Source organism: Trachinotus anak, unplaced genomic scaffold (assembly GCF_046630095.1).
Source record: "Trachinotus anak isolate AG129_WGS33_773 ecotype Australia unplaced genomic scaffold, CSIRO_AGI_Tana_v1 ptg000028l, whole genome shotgun sequence".
Classification (NCBI taxonomy): Eukaryota; Metazoa; Chordata; class Actinopteri; order Carangiformes; family Carangidae; genus Trachinotus; species Trachinotus anak.
The window spans coordinates 6,104,321-6,122,365 of record NW_027273879.1 but is presented as its reverse complement, the minus strand read 5'-3'; the positions used below and the strand labels follow the sequence as shown (position 1 = coordinate 6,122,365).

The following is an 18,045-nucleotide window of genomic DNA, read 5'->3' as shown; positions in this document are numbered from 1 at the left end:
TTAGTGTCCAGTTATTTGTTAAAAGCCTTTTACTACTGAAAATGACAACTGTCATAAACTCTTATGACAGCAAGTATGGACAACAGCAACCAGCCTTCACAAGAAGAAGCAGCAAGCTCCTTCCTCTGCAGAGCTGTTGGGCTTTTCACTGGGGACATGCATCTCTGTGGAGAATGGGTGAAAAGTAGGTGTCTAGCCGACTCAATGACATGTCACTTGTACTTTAATTAATAAAAGTATGCAAGTGTTGCAAATTTTAATGAGTCTAGCTGGAATACTGTAGAATTAAATATTGGATACTGTTTGACATTTGAGCCTTTTTGTGAAGTAGATAAAGACAGTTGATCAAAATGACGTCACTATCCATCCATGACAGGACAGGTTCTGGTAATCCAGCTGCTGGACTGGAGTTTCCGAGGGGTGGCCCAGGTCATGTTTGTCAATAACCCTCTCAGTGGGCTTCTCATCACGGTCGGCCTCTTCCTGCAGAACCCCTGGTGGGCTCTGAATGGTCTGCTGGGCACCCTCGTCTCTACTGTGTCTGCCATCTTGCTGGGACAAAACAGGTCAGATGACATCCCCCTATCCTTATATGACTTCATCCTCCTAGCATGAAACCATTATCGCTGCCTCTTTCACTTATATTCCCTGAGGCTGCGCTTTCTTAAGCTTGCACACTGTGCTATTTTCACAGTTTGTTTCTCATTTAACTGTGTGTTGCGCTCACGTCGGGTACTTCTGTCACGTTCACCTCAGGGAGGCCATTTCAGCGGGTTTATATGGCTACAATGGAGCCTTGGTCGGCATAGTGATGGCTGCTATTTCTGCCAAAGGAAGCTGGTACTGGTGGCTTTTACTGCCAAATGCGTTCATGTCCATGTTGTGGTAAGCCTTCTCGTCCAAAGATTATTATTATTCATTTGATTGCACACACTTGGCAGTCACATAGAGTGAAAACAGAAGAAACAAAGGCAACAGCATGCAGTGAGGACCAGGAGCCATATTCAAACTCAACCAAGGTAAATGTGTCTCTGCTTGCCTGACTGCTGCTGCTGCCACTCTCTGTTCATTATATTGCTTTTCTGTTTATCTAATGATATTTTTTTCTGAATACTTACTGGTCTTATAAACCTTAGAACATTTTCTGGATTGTGCAGTTGGATGTTGTTTCGCATGATTTTCCACTGTGGGCCATCTGACCATGCAGTGAAAAGGGCTTGAGGATGTGGACTAACTGATGTATCTGGCAAACGTAATATTTGGATGAACAAGTTTGGCTGCAGTTGTTTCAGAGTAAACTTCCCCTAATCAAATACAGAGCAGGGCAGAGGCAGAGATGCTGACGTTACCTTCCTCTCTTATATAATAACACCAGCTCAGGACAGCTGCTGTTTGGTTGAGGGGGAGTTTAGAATTAAATTGTTGCAAAATAAAATGTAAATTGTAAGTAGAAAGAGGAGATACTGTGCTACCATACAAATTCTTATATAGAGCTCTGTCCCCATACAGAAACATAATATATGACTTATACTGTATGTCCCTATATCAAGAGTTGCAACCATATATGTTAATGATATATATTTAAACTATCTTCTATATGTTTCTATATGTTTTTCATATGAATTTCTCATTCATTTTAAACATGTCTCTTCCCACTCTGGGAAAAGTGGAGTCATACTTTTGGACCCTATTATATTATTGTAATATATGTCTAGCATACATACATAAACATAGGTATATTTGTATGGGCAATACATAAATTGTTTCTAATTGGTTTCATATATAAGTTTTACATATGTACTTTTATTTCATAAATAGAGTGTCATAAATAGAAATTCAGTGTATGCACTTATATTACATTTTGTGCAGCGGATCCTTAAGGTAAAAATAAACAGCCAAGGCGGGATTATACTGTGAACCTGTTATGGTTAACTTTGTCCGCCCAATCAGTAATGCACCTCCCTGCCTCTGTTCATAGCCCAGTGGTCTCCAGTGCCTTGTCCTCTGTTGCCAGCAGATGGGACCTCCCAATATTCACCCTGCCCTTTAATATTTTGGTGTGTCTACACATTGCAGCTACAGGAGCCAATCACCCCTACTTTCCAGAGGTATAGCACGGCCCTGCTTCACACACAAGGATGTACACACACACACACAAACACACACACACACAACTAACATGTAAATGAAACCTTCTTTTCCTCTCATTTCAGGCGGATATCCAGCCAAATAACCATCTGCACCCCCTTAATGAATCCATCGAAAGACTCAGTATCTCTCAGGTTTAATCATATAAGTCCACTAGCTCTTTGAAACTAAACTCACAATCCAAATTATTATAGTGTCCATTTTCCACATTTCAGTGAACAAAATGTTCTGATCGTTTAACATGTAAGTAAACAGGGGCTTGCCGTTTGCAGCTATTCCTGTCGGTGCCAGTTGGTGTTGGCCAGGTGTACGGCTGCGACAGTCCTTGGACAGGAGGTCTCATCCTTCTGGCCCTGCTGCTGTCCTCGCCAACTATCTGTTTTCATGCCATGTTGGGCTCTGCTGCTGGCATGTTGTCTGGTAAAAAGACTCTCCCATTTGCATAGAAATATGCATATTGTCTGCTGAGGCTACAACGGGAGCTTTGGCTCTTCAAAGGGCACCGTGGCATTATGGTGAATGAACCGTGAAATGTTTTTTTGGTTTTTTTTCAAAGAATGCTTTGTATCCTGTGTGTGTTGACTCAATTATCAAATTTGTGCAGTTGTTTTCTATTTAGTAATACGTTTCATGGGTAATATTGTCCTCTCCTCCTCTGATGTGTGGTGTAGGATTTGCTCTGGCAGCTCCTCACAGGGACATTTACTCAGGCCTGTGGGGATATAACAGTGCTCTATCCTGTATTGCTGTTGGAGGGGTCTTCTATGTTTTAACATGGGAAACCCATATACTGGCTCTAATATGTGGTAGGATTGACAGCATGATTGGTATCTTCAGTTAACATGGTGCACAAAAAAATAAGTCTCTTTAAAATGTGAAATTGTGTTTCTTTCCAGCACTTTTCTGTGCATACATGACTTCAGCATGCTCAAAAATTATGTCTGTGGTAAGTAAGAAACTTTCTCCCCAAGTCAAACTCTGCGAACATCATTCGAACACCCAGATGTCTCTCATATCATGTGTCACGCTCTGCTCTCCTGTGGCATCCCCTTTCAGCTTGCATTACCGGCCTGCACGTGGCCTTTCTGCCTGTCGACTCTCATCTTCCTCCTCATTTCCTCTGAGATCCCGGCCATCTGCAGACTGCCTCTGTCTGTGGTCTCCTACCCAGAGGAAAATCGGAGCTACCAGAGACAATTGAAGGCTTCAGAGGAAGCTCAGCACAGTCAGCAGAGCAGCAGCCAAGAAGAGGCCCCACTGAGGGAGAATGGTGTCCAGTTGGTAGAGGAGAGGGGCTGCGGTGAATTTGTTTGATTAAAGGAGTTGCTCTTTTACCTCTATACAAGTTTAATTGTAGGAATAATATGGGTGTTATACAGTTTTAGCATTTCCTCTCTTACATGACAATATTTGTTGTATAAAATGGCTGACATTTTACAGAGAAATGTTTTCTACATAGCAAATATTTTTTTCTGCAGTACATCTTTTCTACACAGCAGAGGGCAGCACTTTCCAAGGAAAGATGGGGCTGCTGTGCATGTGCAGTAAATCCAATAACGCTGAGGGAAAGCACTGAGCAGATAGAGGAATGGCGTTTTTACTACCTTTGTTAGCAACAGTACATATTTCGGTAAATCTTTCACTGTGCAGCCAAAGCCAGTCTGGTGGGTTTATTCATTTCCAGCAGCTACAATGCAAAGATTGAGGTTGTCCTTTCACAGTTTTAGTGGTTAGCTTGGGGATGGCTCAAAATGCAGCAGAGCATTTCATCAGTGCAGACAGTGAGCTGTGGGGGAGATTTCATAAAGTGCTCCCCCAGCTAAAACACCCTCTTCTCTGCCAGCCATAATCCATCTCTGCCTCCTGTATTCCAATCTGTCCCACTCCTCTCGCTTATCGTTTCTCTTTGCATCTCTTTTGGTTTCTTGCTCTGCCTCTCCCACAATTTTAACATGTTTCTTATCAAGCCTTTTGTGCTTATCTACCTTTCCTCTCATTCTCTCTTCTGGTGCTATGTGTCCTCATGTGTCCTCTTTTGAGAACAGCCTTTCTCCTTTTCCATCAAGCAAGGAGATTGTGAGCTCTGTGAAAAGAAGCTACCGAGATGCCAGCTGATAAAACACACATAACTCTGTCTGGGTCTGTCTGGGTCTGCAGTTCTATTTACATTTATAAGTATATATTTATTCGTGTCTTATTGCCATCTGCCTCTCTGTGTATCTGATCCACCAAGACACATGGCTTTAGTCTAGCCAGTGCGGCACATAAGAGACAGTCACACTCCCAGACATGTGTGGGAGCTGCGGTACATTGGGGGAGAAGGTGCCAGACGAGGGAATGGGAGCAAGTTGAAAATGAGAACGTCTCATTTTCTTGCCTGGTGATAAAATATGACTTGTTATGACTTTTTTTTTTCTTGAGTGTCTAATGCAGTTCTCTATTTGATATACTAAAGGTCAACTTTCCTCAGTGTTGTATATCTTCTAATTTACTGAAGCCTGTAGGTAAAAGTGACCTCAGTCAGTGGATTTATTCTCTGGCCTTTTACACAATGTTGATTCATCCAGCGACCTTTGAAGGACACGGATAAGTGTTGGGAGTGGGATGATGTGAGATGAGGTTGGTGTCACCTCCCCTGTGCCAGTGCTGTGTGCTCATCTCAGTGTGATTCACCTTCTAAGTCCCCTGCAGGCAGCACCTACTGCTCCCGCTAAACATAGCAGAGGGGAGGGAGACAGGGCTGAACCTGTGAGGGATAAAACCTCACCTACACTTGCAGAAATGCAGAGAATAAAGCGTGTGCTTGTGCCTCTGTACTGACTGTTTATTGTCTACCCCCTTTGTCTGTCAGTTAAGAATAGCAAGTTTCATATAACAATGTGGGCCAAAGTATTGCAGAGCTGTGGCTCAGGATCAACAGAAGGAAGATAAGACAGCAGCAGGGGGACAAGAACAAGAGTGGTAGCTCTGTTGTCGACATGTGTGATCAGCTACCAACGAGGACAATGAAGTTATGTCCTCTGTATTTTTGTGGGGAATTTAGGGGTTTGAGATTCAAACAAGCATCTTGACCAGTGATTTAGTCACAGGAGCACCCTGTAATTCATTGTATAGTGTAGCCTAGAGCTTCTGATGCAAAACCATGTTAGCCTGCCCCCTTGTCGCCTTCAGTGGATATTTACTTGGATAATTCCAATAGCTTTGAACTCAGAAATGTTGACTAGTTTTAGGCCAACATACATACATACATAAAGGATGTAGTATCTCCTAGTATCTCCACCAGAATGATACACAGTGTGGAGTGAATTTTGAAACAACATTAAGATCTTCGTGTTGGGACATTACAGAAAATAAAACTGAACAGTTAACTACATAAATAAAACATAAACAAAACTAAGAGTCATGCTGCACTTACTCTCAGTGGTGCTTTGAGCTAAATGCTAATGCTAGCATGGCAACATGCTCACAATGACAATACTAACATACAAATGTTTAGCAGATATAGTGTTTACCATCTTAGTGTTAGAAAGCTAAAAATTTGCTAATTTGCACTAGACACAAGGTAACGCTAAGGCTGAAGAGAATATATGATCTTTGGTTTGTTTATATATGTTTGGTCATCAACTGAACAAAATGTATTTTTGACCTGAAGATGGTGCTAGAGGAAGATTCAGACAATCGCTTAAATTATAGCAAGTCATCTCAAGGGCTAAATAAACCTCAATCCCCAATTTCATGGCTCAATCAATCCAAAATTTCTAGAGAAACCAAAATTTTTGTGTACCACATTTCATGACTATCCATCCAGTTGTAATTGTGATATTTTAGTGGTGGAACATGGCACCCATCCAACCAACCAACTGCATGACACTGTCATCCCAAGAGCCAACCTGCTAAGTTGGCTATAAGCCACACATTTAAACAAGGGGTAGGGGGTCTGCTTGAGGGGACTTTAACTCATGACCTCATTATTCCTAGAATTATTATTATTATTATCTATTATTATAGATTAGATATGTACAGTATGTATGTCATTCAGAGGAGCCTGCATGTACTGGTTAACTGTAATGTATTGACAACTCCTCTGGATAATGTTTGAAAAAGCTGTTGTATTATTTTGACATAGTATGTGCTGGATTGTATAAACTAACACTATGACTGACAATATATTAAAGCAAACAAAAGGGAGTAGTTGACCAGTGCTCCATCTTATTTTAAGTTGTAAATAACATGTACTTTATTACAAAGAAAGATAACACAGATATGTGGCATGCTATTGAAAACAGGAGACACAAACAAGAGCAGGGAGAGTGGCTCTTTTATTGCAGGCACTGAACATGTGAGAACAGTAAACACCATAAGAACACCAGGCTGCATGTGAGCTGTCCACCTTCTCGATGCCTAACAATAACAATGCCAGTACAGCTTGGTGCTTTAATTAGCATTATTATATCTGAGACTGACAGGCAACGCTGTATGTGTTTCTATGAGACAGTGTGTGAATGTGTGATAAACAGGCTAAACACACAGTCAGACTGTTCCCGTGGGCAGGACGAATGAATGTTGTGAAAGAGGCTGTTCTGATTCACTCTATCCTGTGCAATCTGTGAATAGTAAGTAAGAGCTTGCTATCTGGTGCATGACGCTCCTGGCTCATCATGTGCAAACCAAATATGTCTGCCGGTTCCTGTAAGACGACAGGAGAATCCCCAGGAAACTCCATCCCCATTGGATGTATGAAGCATCACAGCAGAGGAAGCATTGCCATGTATGTACGCTCCCTGAGACACTGATTTCCATATCCATGGCTGCACTGCCGGCTGCACAGTCGGATCTCTGCCGTAATCCTGTAGTATGTGTAGTATGATCTCTAAATAGAAATAGTGACTCTTTATCAATGGGGGTGAAAGTGGCATTCAAGCAGATGACTAGCAGCATTTCATCAAAAGAGTGGCCTTCCTGTAGTGATGACTTTTAAATCAACAAGAGGATGTGGGTTTGTGAGATATTTAAACATTACATCAGCCATCATAAACAGATTTTTCCACTCACTTCTTTTATCTTTACAAAGTATTGTATTGGTTAGGGACTGCACAGAGGTTATTAAGGAGGGGGTTGGGGTAAGAAAAGGGGAGGATATTTATGTTGAACTGAGGTTTGTCTGATTGGTTATGTCCATTTTTATAGGGAGGAAAACAGTCTAACAAAATTATACTGAGCTGTACTGGCGGAACCATACTGTCAGTGCTGAGAAGCAGTTGACAGAGCGTAGGCTGTATGGGACAGAGAAACTGAACATTATCCCTCTGGATAGTGCACCATTGTTTCATTAGCCAGCAGATGTCTTCACTTGACTTTCCATCATAACCAGCATAATTAAACTGTGGTTAAGGCCTCTATCTAACAATTACTTTCACTCTGAATTTCCCACATCCCTATGTGACATCTTAAAGTGTCTTGTTTTGCCAGACAAAAACCTAAAGATATTCACATTTTAAAAGCTGGAACCAGAAAATGATTTGCATTTTTTCTTAAAAATGACTAAAACAATAATTTGAGTATAAAAACAGCTGCCAATTAATCTTAGTCAAGTAATTGTTGCTACTCTATTAAAGTTAAATGTATGATATAGAGTTAACCTATGATATAATGTTTAGCGCAATCCAACTTGTTCTACCAATGGATGAAGCAAAAATATTACAGCGAGGCCTGTGCTCTGTTCACTTATTCAGTAACAAAGGTAATAACTGTTCACTTAGTAACTCTAAAATAGAGACTAGTGGAAAACTGTACCAGCAGGGTAATTGCTAATTCCACCCTATAATGTTCAATTTGGACTATGTAAAAATGATTGTTCCAGTAACACGTTAAACTTGAAAACCAGGTTGAGTTATTATAAGGGGGTGGTTTTGCTTTCTAAAAATAGTCAAAATATAAGTTTCATTTATCACCTGTCTGTAGGTGAACAAAACAAGGCAAGGTTTTTAGCACAATCACTTACATAACTTGCCGCCCTCTCCTTCCACAGCTGTTTGCTGTAGGTTATTAAGTGCCTCATTTGCATTGGTTTGCATTCATTGTCTGTATTGCACATTATTGCTATGCAGAACTATGGGGGTGGATGCAATTATATGAACACCTGCACAGTCTAAATGAAACAAGAACCATTCAGTAGATACTGCCTCTTTGAAGCGTACTGACCTTTTCAGTGCAGCTCCATTAACAGAATTGTTTTGGGTCCAAGTTAATTTCAGCTACAGGAGATAAACCTGGACACATTTAAAGTGGTGCTCAATGGAAACTTTTAAGGCTGTTATTTGTGGTGGTGAATTTCTAGGTGCACATTTTCTTTCTCCACAACCCTCAACTCTGTATGTATGGGGCCTTGGGGATAGGATATAATGCAATCCAATACAACACAAAATCACAGAACAGCTACAAAACTTGTTGAGTATTTCCATTATATACCACTTCATACTTCTACTCCTCTACATTTATAGAGTTAGTAAGATTATAACCTTATAGATGTAATAAGTGGTGCTAAGTTCAAACAAAGAGTGATTTGTCCTCTAAACTTCTCAGATGGTTTCATCATCATTGAAGCTAAGATTAGAGAAAAGTACAAAAAATGAATACAAATTTGTGCTGCAGAATTTTGCTTTGTTTTTGTTTGTTTTTTTTTAATTTATTTTTTTATTTTTTTCCCCCACTGTTAGAAAGAAAGAAATAATAATGTATTCAAAAAGTACAAGAATATGGTCTAACATGTTTTCGTCTTTATGAAATGGCATTATTGTGGTCTGTTTGTTAATTTGCTTGTTTTCAGTTATTTATTTATTCATTTACTTTGAATATGACATGAGGAACATAATGAAGTACTTGAATGTCGAAGGGCATAATAAACTTTGGCTTCAGCCTTCTCCTTTTTGGTCTTATTTAAAAGGATATTACATATCACATCTGTTAATTATCCTATTGAGTATTTTTACATTAATATATTGATAATTTTACTTAAGTAAAGGATGTGAGTTCTTCTACCACTGCTTTTTCATTGTAATGCCTTAGACTGCATAGGTGTTCATGTTACCCCTCTATATGTAAATACTTTATATATATAATTCATATAATTTAACCTGCTTCACAGGTATCACCGCAGTGTTAGAGGCTACTTAAAATGCCTATGATAAGAAACAGGTTGTTCACTTCGATGCATTATCCACCCACAGCGAATTTAAATGGGCTTCATCTTTAAAGCTGATGCTCAAATGTCCATAAACAGTCACTTGAGGACAGGGGCTCCATCAGCGAGCAGACAGGACAGACTGTCTGGATGTTGTCTGGGCAGCAGCAGAGTTTTGTTTTTTTTTTTTTTTAATTTGTATGTCTGGTTGTTCTGTTCTGTTCTGTCTGTGGAAAGAGAAAAAAAAAAAGTACTCTCTGTTCTGTGTCGTGACTGTCTGCTTGGCTCTGCCTTCAAGAACTCCGGAAGCAAGTCTTGAGATGGAGAAGGAGGCTGCAACATCCGTGTGATCATCGCCGGAGCGCCAATGGCCTCGCACCGAGCAATCTGAGGACACCGGCATCCCCTGCCGCGCATGAAGAAATGGGCGGATCCGGGGAAAGCTCGGTCACGCTGCGTGGGTGGGTGCGTGTATAGTAAAGGAGCTGCCGCGGCGGTATTTAACAGAGAGCCGAGGAGAGGAGAGGAGCAGAGCAGCAGCACAGGACAAGAGCGGAGGGATTTCAGCACCAGCGCGACCGGACAGCGACACGTAGCCCCACTAGAAAACTAAGAAAGAAAACTTCCTAACTGAGCATCATGGTTCTCATCTGGACACAGTTCGGTATGAAGCACAAAAATGTCAATGTCAAGTGCAAAGTGCGAGTTATGCACAGAGGCGACAGCTCAGGCTCATCGTCATCAGCGGTAAGTACATTTTTTTCTGTTAAACTACTTAAATTACAGCAAGTTGAATACACTGCTGAAGTTTCATACAAGGCATATTATGTAAGTTAATTCGCTGATCTACCGGCACCTGTCTCCATTTAAACATCACTACCTTGTGTCTGTTGCCGTGAGTTCATTCAAATGCAAGAGTCGCTGATTCCCGCTCAGCCAATCGCTGCAGAGAATCTCGGTCGTTGGGGGAGAAGTCTTTTGCCCCTCATTTGACTTCCCCCCTTCTCTCACGTTGTGTTGTGCATCAGCCTGTAAAATTCATGGATGTGCAGTTGCACAGCAGCACAGAGATAAGGTGGTGTTTTCCCAGAGAGTGTCTTTGCTGCAGGGCTGATCTCACTGCATATTTATAGATGCTGTACATCAGCTGGTGTAGAGGATGCTCAGTCATTCTGTGCTGTATTCTAGAATGAATATTTTAATTTTCATGATTATGAGTTGTTTAGTCCTTCAAAGTGTCTGACAGACCGTGCATCATTGCCAATTTGAGATTTCAAGACTTGCAAAAAAAAAGAGAGAATTCTTTGATCAGGTTTTATGAATGGTCCAATGCATATGGATGTTCTTTTTTCCACAGGAAAGCACCAAGTCTGAGCAGGACACGCCCTGCCTGTCCATCAAACCCACAGGCAAGGACTTCTACAAAATCCTGGGTGTCTCCCCTGAATCCAATGAAGATGAGATCAAGAAGGCCTACAGGAAGATGGCTCTCAAATTCCACCCAGACAAGAACAGCGATGCTGATGCAGAGGACAGGTTCAAAGAGATCGCAGAGGCCTACGAGATCCTGACTGACCCCAAGAAGAGAAGCATATATGACCAGTTTGGAGAGGAAGGTGAGAGTGAGGGAGATTATGTTCTCATTTACATGAATTAAATAGTTTAAAGAGTAGCTGCCATCTGGCTAATTGGTGTGGCATAGACTGCTGCACTAACTGTTCATGTCTTCATCAAGTCTAAATACTGATGTGCAGTGGGAGGATCGTGATTAAAACACCCTCACCCTTATTAAACCAGCCAAACATGTGCAGCATAGACAGCTGTGCTGATGATAAATTATTCAGGGAGCAATGAAAGAGTTTTCCTGAAAATTCCTGAATAGCTGATGTTTAGTAAAGGCAAAATTTGCATGAAAGAAGCAGCAGTATTAGAATATGAAAGAAGCATTTGATAAATGTGCAGAAATTTCACTGAACTCTTTGTGTTTTCTCTGTGTTTTTAGGCCTTAAAAATGGAATGTCATTGGCAGGCCAAGCCAATGTCTTCCGCAATAATTTCCACAGTGACCCCCATGCCACCTTCTCCTCCTTCTTCCATGGGTCCGACCACTTCGACATCTTCTTTGGCAGTGACTTAGACGGTGAAGATGACCTCTTCAATCCTTTCAGACGGTTCACCTTCAGCCACGTAGGCGGGTTCGCTGGCTACGAGGGCGGGCTGCGAAGAGGCCAGCGGCGCCTGCAGGGCGAGGCGGTCGTGCACGACCTGCTGGTGACCCTAGAGGACGTGATGCAGGGCTGCACCAAGCACGTGAAGATCACCCGCAGCCGGCTCAACCCAGACGGCCGCAGCGTGCGATCTGAAGAAAAGGTGCTAAATGTTGTGGTGAAGAAAGGCTGGAAAGCGGGGACCAAGATCACCTTCCCCAGGGAGGGAGATGAGACGCCCAACAACACCCCTGCAGACATCACCTTCATTCTCAGGGACAAGGAGCATCCTCAGTACAAGAGAGAGGGCTCCAACATCGTCTACACGGCCAAGATCACCCTCAAAGAGGTGGGTTTGCTGCATTTATATCAGGCTTAAAGGTTTATCATGGTTAAGAGTTTGACTCCCACAGAGGCCAACACTCCTGACTAAATGAATGATAGATTATGTAACATATGACTGATGTATAGGTAGATATACTATGTAATTTTGCCAAACGCTTAACACCTACTCAGAGAAAGGCTGAAGTGTGTCAACCACTTCTTGTCTTTATATAACCATTGAATAATGCGTTTTCTGGAATACCAAAGAAAATCAATTACTGAAAGGCATCGATAAGATGTAAGGCAGAAGGCACGATCTCTGCCAAATGCAGGAAGGGTTATATATTTGATTTAAGTCTGAAGACAGAACACAGTGTTCTCTTATGGGCATCTGAGCCCCCAGCTTACAATAGGCTGACAGACCCCCACTAACAGAACAGCAGCAGTAGCCTGCCAACGCCTCCGTTACCTCATCAGCCCCTGTAGAGTGAGAGAGAAAGCAGGAGCTAAATTTAGCCTCAGCACTGACTGCCCCCACGAATGGCACTTCACTCTCCTTCTCAACTACTATGTGTGCTGCAGACTCCTCTGCCTGTACAAGGCAGGCAGGGAGGCATTTTTTTTTTTTTTTTTTTTTTTTGGCTCGCTCTATCTCTGGCTCTCACTTCTACCAACCCACACACAGATTAGCAGGGTAGCAGTCACAGAGACTGGCATTTCAAAGAGCTCCTCCATCTTCCTATGCTTCCCTTCAGTCACTAAAGCACTTAACTCCCACACACAGCCAGTAAATAGAACAGCGATTATAACATCTGTAACACCAGTTCGTTGCATAACTGAAAATCATTGTGCTTTTAGGAAGACAGACGCTCCATATTTATCTGTTGTGTAACATGACACTTTTAAGGATCAGGCATTTAATTGATTTTTCTTATGAGCTTCATTCCAGTCATAACGGGGCAAAGCATTATGAAACTTGTTCTAAATATAACAGGTCTACAGGACTAACTTCCTGTTCCTTTTTTTTTTTTTTGTCTCCAGGCTCTCTGTGGCTGCACAGTCAACGTCCCCACACTCGACAGCCGGATGATGCCTCTACCATGCAGTGATGTAATTAAACCTGGTGCTGTCCGGCGGCTGAGGGGTGAAGGTCTGCCCCTGCCCAAGAGTCCGTCCCAGAGAGGCGACTTGGTGGTGGAGTTCCAGGTGCTCTTCCCCGACAGGATCCCACCACAGTCCCGCGAGATCATCAAGCACAGCCTGGCCCAGTGCTAGCCTGCTCCCTTTGAATCACAGGATTGACACAGCTCCACCATGAGTGTATGTTGTTATCAATTCACAAACACAGCCTTGCCCAAGGTGCTAATTATCACAACCAATCACAACCTCTTATTGTGTTTGGAAATGGCAAGCAGTGCTGAAGTGAGCTCTAGTTTAGACAGGACTTTGTGAGGACATGACTTTCTGCAGGTATTAGGCGCGATGCACCGATGCCACATGAGCAGTGAGTTCAGAACTGATGAACAGGGTCTTTGGTATCTGAGGGCGTCTATTGACTCAATAGCCTTTCTCTTGAATGAAAAGGTTATCTGTACTGTTATACTTGCAAACCTATAGCAGGATATCAGTGTGCTATTCAAGTCTGTAGAGACTTACTTAAATCTGAGTAGTAGAAATGTGAAGAAAAAAACAACAACTTTATTATAGTTATATGGTGTTCATATGACTGATCTTTTGCATTGATTTATTACAATAGCAACATGTACTTGTGTACAAAGATCTACTTTGTGTACAAAATGCAAAAACATTGTCTCTAAGAGAGATTCATCTGTCAAATGTTCTATTGAATTATTTGAAATGTTTGTATATATTCTGCAATGAGCCAGCTGCTGATGTATTATTACCTGATATAGACATGTTTGGAAGCATGAAAAATAAATAAAAACAATAATTTAACTTCTATTTTTCCACTGTTATTTTGTGATAAACATACATTTTGCAAGACAATAAGTGGACTACAAAAGTCCTCGACCAACTATCAGACATTGCTGTTCATTAAATAAATAAATAAATAAATGAATAAATGAATAAATGAATAAATGAATGAATGAATCCCAATTGAGAGCATAAAGATCTTCCAGATCACTGCAGAGCCCTCAGATGCAGTGATGCAGGAGACTGGACCTGCTGCCATCTAGCGGTGATTGGTTGGACACCCTGCAAATAATGAGACACACCTGTTGACGCGTAATTTATGTGTCTGGCAGCTTGGGTGCGAGTTGCCCAGTCGTCTCAGATCGAGCCTTTGCTTTGATAACGCAGAGTATTAGTCCGCAATGACCAAGACGAGGGCGATCAAAGTCAACAGTCTCATTTGGAGACTGTATGCATTTGAGAAACCGGCTGGCATGTTGTTGTCAGATACAAAAAAACTCAAAGTAGTCCACATTGATTAAACCATCCGACCAGCTGTGCATTCAGAGACAACGTGAAATCTCAGCTGAGACCAGCAGTTCTCTAAAATTCACCTTTCAAATCCTCTGGAATGAAATGTCGCAAATAAGTCAGACCACACCTTCAAATCTGACAGAAGGTTACCCAGTGACAAATCTGACTTTAGTCGTCCTTCTGCTCATTCCCTGCGTGGTCATTCTGCTTCTGCTGAACTGCCTCTTCCTGGGCTACAAGTTCCTGATCCTGTCAAAGAGCAACAACAGACAGAAGCGAGAGGACGCAGAGGAGATGCTTTTGCAGTCCACCCTGCAGAGAATCACAAGAGTCCCCTCTCTGCAGGACGGGAGGAGGGCGTACATGTCTGTGTCGGAGCCTGTCCTGCCGCATCCTGTCACTTCTTCCAGGGCTTCGTCCGGGGAGAGGGCCGGGGGGGATCACAGGATCCGGCTCTTAAGGCCAGATGGTGCCACCGGCTCAGGGTCCCTGAGGGCGCCGAGCACCATCCGGGCCACTTCCTCTGCAGCCGGTTTCACCCCAAGGCTCGACCTGCCCTCCGGCTCACGGACACACAGCATCAGCAAGGCGGGCTGGTGTAGAAGTGCACCACTTTTACCGCAGTCCAGTGACTCAGAGGCTGAAACCAGAGTGAACCTTGTTCCACCAAACTCTCCCATGGTGAGTGATCAATAACCACATGAATCAGGCCTGAAAGGCCATTCTGAAGTTCTTCTTTCACAGTGGAGATTGGCTAATCGGTGAATATCCTTTCGAGACTTCATCTTATGCTGGAGTCTAAACATACATGTTTTCTTGTGTTACTAAAAATATTCAGATTTTTACAATACTTAAGCCCAGTGATGCCAGTGCAAACAGGTTCAAATCCCAGTAATAATCTATAGGCTGCAGCATGGCTGGAAAAACCTGTTTGGGGACCCAAGGGCATAAATGAGCTGCAGGGCCCCCAATTAACCTTCTTTTACTCTTCCTCTGGAAAAGGTTTTCCGTGTGGGAATTAAATGCAAGTTCTTAAAACATGCACAATGTTAGCAAAAAATTAGGTAAAATAGTGAAGATGTTTTTGGATGATTTTGACTCTGGGCCTCAAGAAGCAGGACCCACCTTTAAACCTTTTTATGTCTGTTGATATTTGCTGCAGTGTTGCAGTGTCCCATAATAACCAAGCAAAGATGTAATTATTAAAATTACCACTAACCTATTGTCATACAGGGAAGTTGGGATATTTGAGGGCCCCTTGAGGATGGAGGTCTGGGGCCCCTGTGACAGCTGCCCACTTTGCCTGGTTGGTAATCCAGCTGTGCTACACAGTGAAACTGATGTTCTAAATTTGATGGTATTTTAAATATTGAAATATTTTGATTGACACAACACATAATAGAATTATTTCAAGTTACTGCTGTAACTGTAGTCATAATGTATTTAAATGTTAATATCTAGTGTCTCTTGGTTGTGATTTAAGAATTTTACATTTTTGTGTTCCCTAATGTTGATTGGTTAGTTGGCTGGTTTTGATTTAAACCTCACACAGAGCAACAAATGTAAAAACTCTCATCATTCATTTTCATTTTTTCCTTTCTTCACAGCAGGAGACAGAACATGTGGGTTATATTTGTCAGAACAGCCCGTATGCGATGCTGACAGATGTGAACCCAGGTGTTGCAGTGCATGTGTTTGACAAAGTAGATGTGGAGTGTGAGTATACCAACCCACCTTCAGAGACGTCCTGCCTGAACACATCTGCAGTGGGTCCTGGACTCGACAGCGACTTTGGTGCAAGTGCAGGTACACTTCAGTCTCCTTCAGCTGCACTGGAATCAATACGACTCTCATTTATAACCAACGTTACTGCTGCATCAAAGAGAGAGTACTGGAGTACAGTATGATTGTATCTTGGTTGCCTGAGTGAAAGGTTCACGGGAGAGAGCACAGAATCTCACCAGGGAGGAATATAAATCTTCTTGCTTTCTGGAGTCACTCTTTCAGGGAGAAGATTTGCTGGTTTAATGGAAACAGCTGTGGGAGTACTGATTGAAATTTAGACCCAAGATTGACTAACTGTGACCTATCAGTCAATTACATGCCCTATAAAATACTGTATCAGTTCTATATCTGAAGAATTTGAGTAGTATTTTTTAATGATGAGTGAAACTACTGTAAATAATTTGAGGCTGATTTTTGTAGATAAATAAAAAGGGTAGTCACAGGCACTTTTAATTTGTTATAGCACTGGAATAATCTGTAAAACAGATCTTATGTAGCAGACTAGGTATCATTTTCTTGAAGGTATTATTTTTTCCATACAGGCAGCCAAAATGTTTTTTTCATTTGAAAATACATCAATTCAACTTTTAAGTGCTGTCTTTTCAGGTGTCTCCCTGCGGATTTTGTCAGCAGACAGTGACGGTCTGTCGAACGGTGTGCTGGCTTCAGCTTTGGAGTGGGATTATTATGACCCCTGCTATGTCAAACAGAATAATGTCCCCAAACATAAACACCACAGGCCTGCAATACACACTAAACAGTACTGGGTTTGATACAATCAGTAGTTTTAAGGCTTATTTATTTTTATTACTTATTTATTTCATTGTATTTAAATAACTTATTTACTTTTTTTTTTTTTTTTTTGGAAAGACAGACAGATTTGATGTATTTAGATTGTTTCACTAATAATCACTATGACTTTACACTGGTTTGATTTACTTCTTTTATGATGAATGCACTCTGCCACTGAAGCTATTCAAATTGTGAAATATTTACTATGCACCTTCACTTTATATGACTGTGAAATGTTTACTGTGCACCTTTCACTTATGTTAATGCTAATTATTGTCACCGTTTTGTAACTACAGGGCTGTTCAGCCAGTTCTGGATTTCATGAACATTCACATTAAGATTTACAGTCACTGTTATTGTTTATGTTTTGATTCACTCTGACCAATAAAGAATAATTTAGAGAGCGCCTATTGATTAACTGGAAAGAAAAGTATTGTCACACAAGGAGAATAAGATTTACACACAGGATTCAGTATGTCCACACAAAACATGAAGGACTAAACATGAGGTCAAACTAACATTTCACAATTTAAAACAGTCATAATCGTCTATTCCATTAAACATGTATTTTGGGATGATATTACCAGTTTTCAAATGCTACCCCTCACCAGCAGGAGGCACTGTAGTGCAGTTGGTGCTTGTGTTTGATGGGTTTTGGATAAACTCGACATACTGAGTAGACTTATGCTACATTGTGAGATAATCAAATTTAACATTTAGTGGTAGCTTTTTATTAATACAATATAAAGACTTAGCTACTAAAATGCAATCTTTCAAGAAGTCCACAATTAATCTAACAGTTTGAGTTGTGAGCTTTTCAAGAATGACCTCAAACATTTACTTAGCCTTTTTTAAGTCATGCCCAAGTATGCAACTCATATTTGGGTCTAGTGTGCACTGTGAGCCAATGACCACGGATGTACAAATACAAATGAAACTCATTTACATCTAACTCGCTTTTTGATGACATGTGGGAACTAAACACAGCAGTACACAGTAGTCTGCTTCTGAAGTGTTCTGCCCAACAAATACTAGGCAGGATTTTGAGAAAAATTTGAGAGTTTTGAAATATACTGCATACCAGCATTGATTTCAGGATTTTTTTATAATCACACGAGACAGCTACAAACAGTCCCCTGCACAGCAAAAGAGGCAATAAAG

At 41.4% G+C, this 18,045-nt stretch overlaps 3 protein-coding genes across 4 annotated transcripts; all 3 read left to right on the top strand.

Annotated features, from left to right (window-relative positions):
* The first annotated feature begins 369 nt into the window (after window positions 1–369).
* LOC139611416 (urea transporter 2-like) lies at window positions 370–3,669 on the top strand. Its single transcript, XM_071466097.1, is given in 7 exon segments — window positions 370–566; window positions 757–885; window positions 1,979–2,181; window positions 2,404–2,568; window positions 2,820–2,954; window positions 3,045–3,094; window positions 3,205–3,669. Coding segments are annotated over 7 exon segments (1,137 nt in total). The 3' UTR covers window positions 3,463–3,669.
* A 5,881-nt stretch (window positions 3,670–9,550) lies between these two features.
* LOC139611415 (dnaJ homolog subfamily B member 5) lies at window positions 9,551–13,815 on the top strand. The gene is made up of 4 exons (XM_071466095.1): window positions 9,551–10,075; window positions 10,686–10,944; window positions 11,331–11,884; window positions 12,901–13,815. Exons 1-4 carry the CDS (start codon window positions 9,968–9,970, stop codon window positions 13,132–13,134), a joined length of 1,155 nt encoding a protein of 384 aa, XP_071322196.1. The 5' UTR covers window positions 9,551–9,967; the 3' UTR covers window positions 13,135–13,815.
* A 438-nt stretch (window positions 13,816–14,253) lies between these two features.
* On the top strand, window positions 14,254–16,956 carry hwa (huluwa). 2 transcript variants are annotated; one of them, XM_071466099.1, is made up of 3 exons: window positions 14,254–14,988; window positions 15,918–16,113; window positions 16,699–16,956. In XM_071466099.1, the coding sequence occupies exons 1-3, from the start codon at window positions 14,410–14,412 to the stop codon at window positions 16,863–16,865; spliced, it is 942 nt and encodes a 313-aa protein (XP_071322200.1). In that variant the 5' UTR covers window positions 14,254–14,409; the 3' UTR covers window positions 16,866–16,956. The 2 variants fall into 2 exon arrangements, with proteins under 2 accessions (XP_071322200.1, XP_071322199.1); XM_071466098.1 differs by having other exon boundaries at window positions 14,255–14,988; window positions 15,915–16,113.
* Window positions 16,957–18,045: the final 1,089 nt, after the last annotated feature.

Bases quoted from the DNA above. Each gene is read 5' to 3' on its own strand.
- hwa (XM_071466098.1), top strand. From the start codon at position 14,410: ATGTCGCAAATAAGTCAGACCACACCTTCAAATCTGACAGAAGGTTAC. The intron at 14,989-15,914 runs GTGAGTGATCAA...CTTTCTTCACAG, and splicing joins TTCCACCAAACTCTCCCATG to CAGGAGACAGAACATGTGGG. The intron at 16,114-16,698 runs GTACACTTCAGT...CTGTCTTTTCAG, and splicing joins CGACTTTGGTGCAAGTGCAG to GTGTCTCCCTGCGGATTTTG.
- LOC139611415 (XM_071466095.1), top strand. From the start codon at position 9,968: ATGGTTCTCATCTGGACACAGTTCGGTATGAAGCACAAAAATGTCAAT. The intron at 10,076-10,685 runs GTAAGTACATTT...TTTTTTCCACAG, and splicing joins CAGGCTCATCGTCATCAGCG to GAAAGCACCAAGTCTGAGCA. The intron at 10,945-11,330 runs GTGAGAGTGAGG...CTGTGTTTTTAG, and splicing joins TGACCAGTTTGGAGAGGAAG to GCCTTAAAAATGGAATGTCA.